This window comes from Camelina sativa, chromosome 18, assembly GCF_000633955.1.
Source record: "Camelina sativa cultivar DH55 chromosome 18, Cs, whole genome shotgun sequence".
NCBI lineage: Eukaryota > Viridiplantae > Streptophyta > Magnoliopsida > Brassicales > Brassicaceae > Camelina > Camelina sativa.
In genome coordinates, this window is record NC_025702.1 from 17402103 (window position 1) to 17405288 (window position 3186).

Sequence of the window (3186 nt, forward strand, 5' to 3'; positions counted from 1 at the left end):
AAAAAAAAAAAAAAAAAAAAAACGAAACTGCCAATTAAATACGGGAAAAATGTCAAAAAAAATTCCCAACTTTCAAATTTGAGACGAAAAAAGCATGAATTTTCGAAATGTCATTTTAATCACAAAATTTGGTTTGATTTTTTGATAAAATAGTAAAGTTTCGTTGACTCGGCCTTTTCAAGCACGCCGTTAAGTTTTCCTTAACGGATTTAATTTTATGTTAACCATCTCCGTTTAGTCAAAAACAAGATATATAGTTTGTTTACATATATAAATTGAAAGTATTACGTGGTCCAGTGGCATCTGCGGGAGTTTGCTTTCCATCTGCTCCCGGGTTCAACTCTATCTGGGCCAATTTTTTAAAAAATAAAATATAACTCAAGGATTCGAACCCGAGACCACAGAGACGCAAACGACTAAGTATAACCAACTACTCTAGGAACATTCCTTGCAAGTTAATGAAACACACACTATTATATCGTGTTTGATATGTATTTTTTAACTTCTTCCCCGCCCAACCATATCCGCCGCATCAGAACCCTTCTTCGCCGCAAGGATCCGTCAATAACGACCCACAACTTGCTCCTCGAGAGAACATAAGACGTTGCTTCCTCCGTTGGATAAAGCTTCAGTGGGAATTAGATTTTTCGGTGAATATATTCGCTGCCGCAGCTTGATCCGCCGGTTGCGTTTTTGGGTCGTTGTTCTCTTAAATAAACTTGATTTTCAGATCCATAGCTTTATTTTCGCGTATATATTTATATATGTTTCAGTAAATTTTACCAAACTAGTTTGGCGTAGTTGGTTACTTTTTTATCTTTATGTCTCTAGGGTCTCGAGTTCGAATCCCAGGTAATGTGTTTTTCAAAAAAATCAAAATATTTGGGTTTGGTTAATGTCGAACTCGCGTGCAAAAAGTTATTTAACTCCCAGTTTTACATACAGACGACACTAACATATTCGTGTAAACATGGTTAACAGAAAATCAAATCCGTTAACAGAAATGCTTGAAATGACGGAGTCAATAAAACTTTACTATTTTATCAAAAAGTCAAACCAAACTTTGTGATTAAAATAACATTTCGAAAGTTCATGCTTTTTTCGTCTCAAATTTGAACGTCGGGAATTTTGTAAACATTTTCCCAATTAAATACCTAATAAAAGTCTGAAAACGTTTCAAAACGGCAACTAATACCAATGTTCATTTCTTCCCGTATAAATTACTAATTAAGGATGTTAGTATTCTTCACCATTTAGAAACATAATCGAGAAAAGAATCATTTGTACCACTATATTTGAAACTTCCAATTTTTTTCATCATGGCTATTAAAAACGTGATTTTTCTTGTAGCGGTTATATGCATTTTGGTTTCGGTAAATGCTCAAATACTACTACCACACTATCGTTTCCCATTCCCACTTCCATTCTTACCAAACCTGGTATGCCAGGATTACCTGATATAACAAAATGTTGGCCAACATTGAGGGACATTAATTCCTGGATGCATTGCTGAGATTTCTCAATCCATAATCATTAGAAAGTTTGGTAACATAGGTCCAGTGAGTTGTAAAGCATTTTTGGAAATCGAAGCCAATTGCATCTCGAAAGTTCCGACTAATCCGTTTTTTCCTCCTATGTTGAAGGAACAATGCTCAAGAATTGCTGGAGCAATTCCTCCTACCACAAATTAGATTTCTTAAGTAGTTATATGTCAAATCATTGTTGTTTTAATTTTAACTAAACAATAAAGTTGATTTTATGATATTGTATGCAATGATATATTTTTTGAGAAGATGCAATGATATATTTAGTCACTTTCAAGACTACAAAATCATATTCTACGATGTAGCAAGTGACACCTCATTAACTAAGTTGCATGAAAGTTTTTTTGAAAGTAAACAAGAAACAAAACCATAAAGCGCAATTTCAAAGAAAAAAAAAGTAAATGAAAATACTCAAGAGTCACAGTGATTCTGGTCTCTTGTCATATAGTCTATAGAACAGAAAACTAGAAAGAAAATTTAAAGTCGATATATTTCCAAGTGTACTTGACCAAGAACCAGATATGGCTTTATGATTGTTTACAGTTCAGCTTCTGATTCTCATGATACTAATGCTAAACTATAGCTAATCCTCACATAATTTTGAGAACATATGGGCACGATTGAAAATCTCACCCCTAAACCAAACTTCATTAAGTGTATGGAACTTTTGAAAACTGAACTTATTATACATTCAAAATAAAAAATAAAAAAAATATAATAACAAAACCAATTTACCGACTAAAATTTTGAAATATACCGATAATTAAAGGGAGTAAAATATTTGCTTTAGTTTTTTCGCTAATGTCGCTCGTTTCACGCTCGACTGGAGACTCTGCTTAAATTTATAAAACGGCTACACAAGATCTAATACCACAGTTTCGTTTCACTCCATATAATAAAGCAAATATCTTATTGTTGTTCATCAATCAATAACAAATCGAGCATTAAACATCTGACTAGCTATGTAGGTTAAACATAAAATGAACGGCTGAATTAAATCTAATATCAACTAATTAAAATCCAAAAACGTTTCTTCAACGTAATTGATAGGTAGCTTTTATTGCTTTCCATATAAATAAACAACAATTGTACTAGTCGTACATCCATCAAAACCAACCTTGATAAAGAAACATATTTGTGAAGGGCTTTCTTTCCCAGTGTGCAATATCCCATTATGTCTATCAAAAATGTGTTTTTTCTTCTGGCAGCCCTATGTGTTGTGGTCTCGGTAAACGCTCAACTACCACAGTTTCCGGCTCTTCCTTTTCCTTTTCCATTTCAACTAATTTCGGGTGTACCAGGGTTACCTGGTATAACAAAATGTTGGTTAGTGGTGATGGATATTCCTGGATGTGTTACAGAGGTTTCTCAATCCATATTTACGAGAAAGTTTGGTAACATAGGTCTTGTTTGTTGCAAAACATTTTTGGATGTCGAAGCCAATTGCATACCAAAAATTTCATTTAATCCATTTTTCCCTCCTATGCTAAAAGAACAATGTTTAAGAATTGTCGGTTCAGCTCCTCCTACCAAAAAATAGAGTTTAAATTATCATATACAGATATGTCTTTTTATTTTTCAAAAAGATTAAATAACTTTAGCTAACTCAACATGTTATATACCCCCCCCCCCCCCCCCCCCC

General features: G+C 33.5%; 1 protein-coding gene across 1 annotated transcript; it reads left to right on the forward strand.

Moving 5' to 3' along the window:
* Positions 2674 to 3084, forward strand: LOC109130520. The gene has a single exon (XM_019240125.1). The coding sequence runs from the start codon at positions 2719 to 2721 to the stop codon at positions 3082 to 3084; it is 366 nt and encodes a 121-aa protein (XP_019095670.1). The 5' UTR covers positions 2674 to 2718.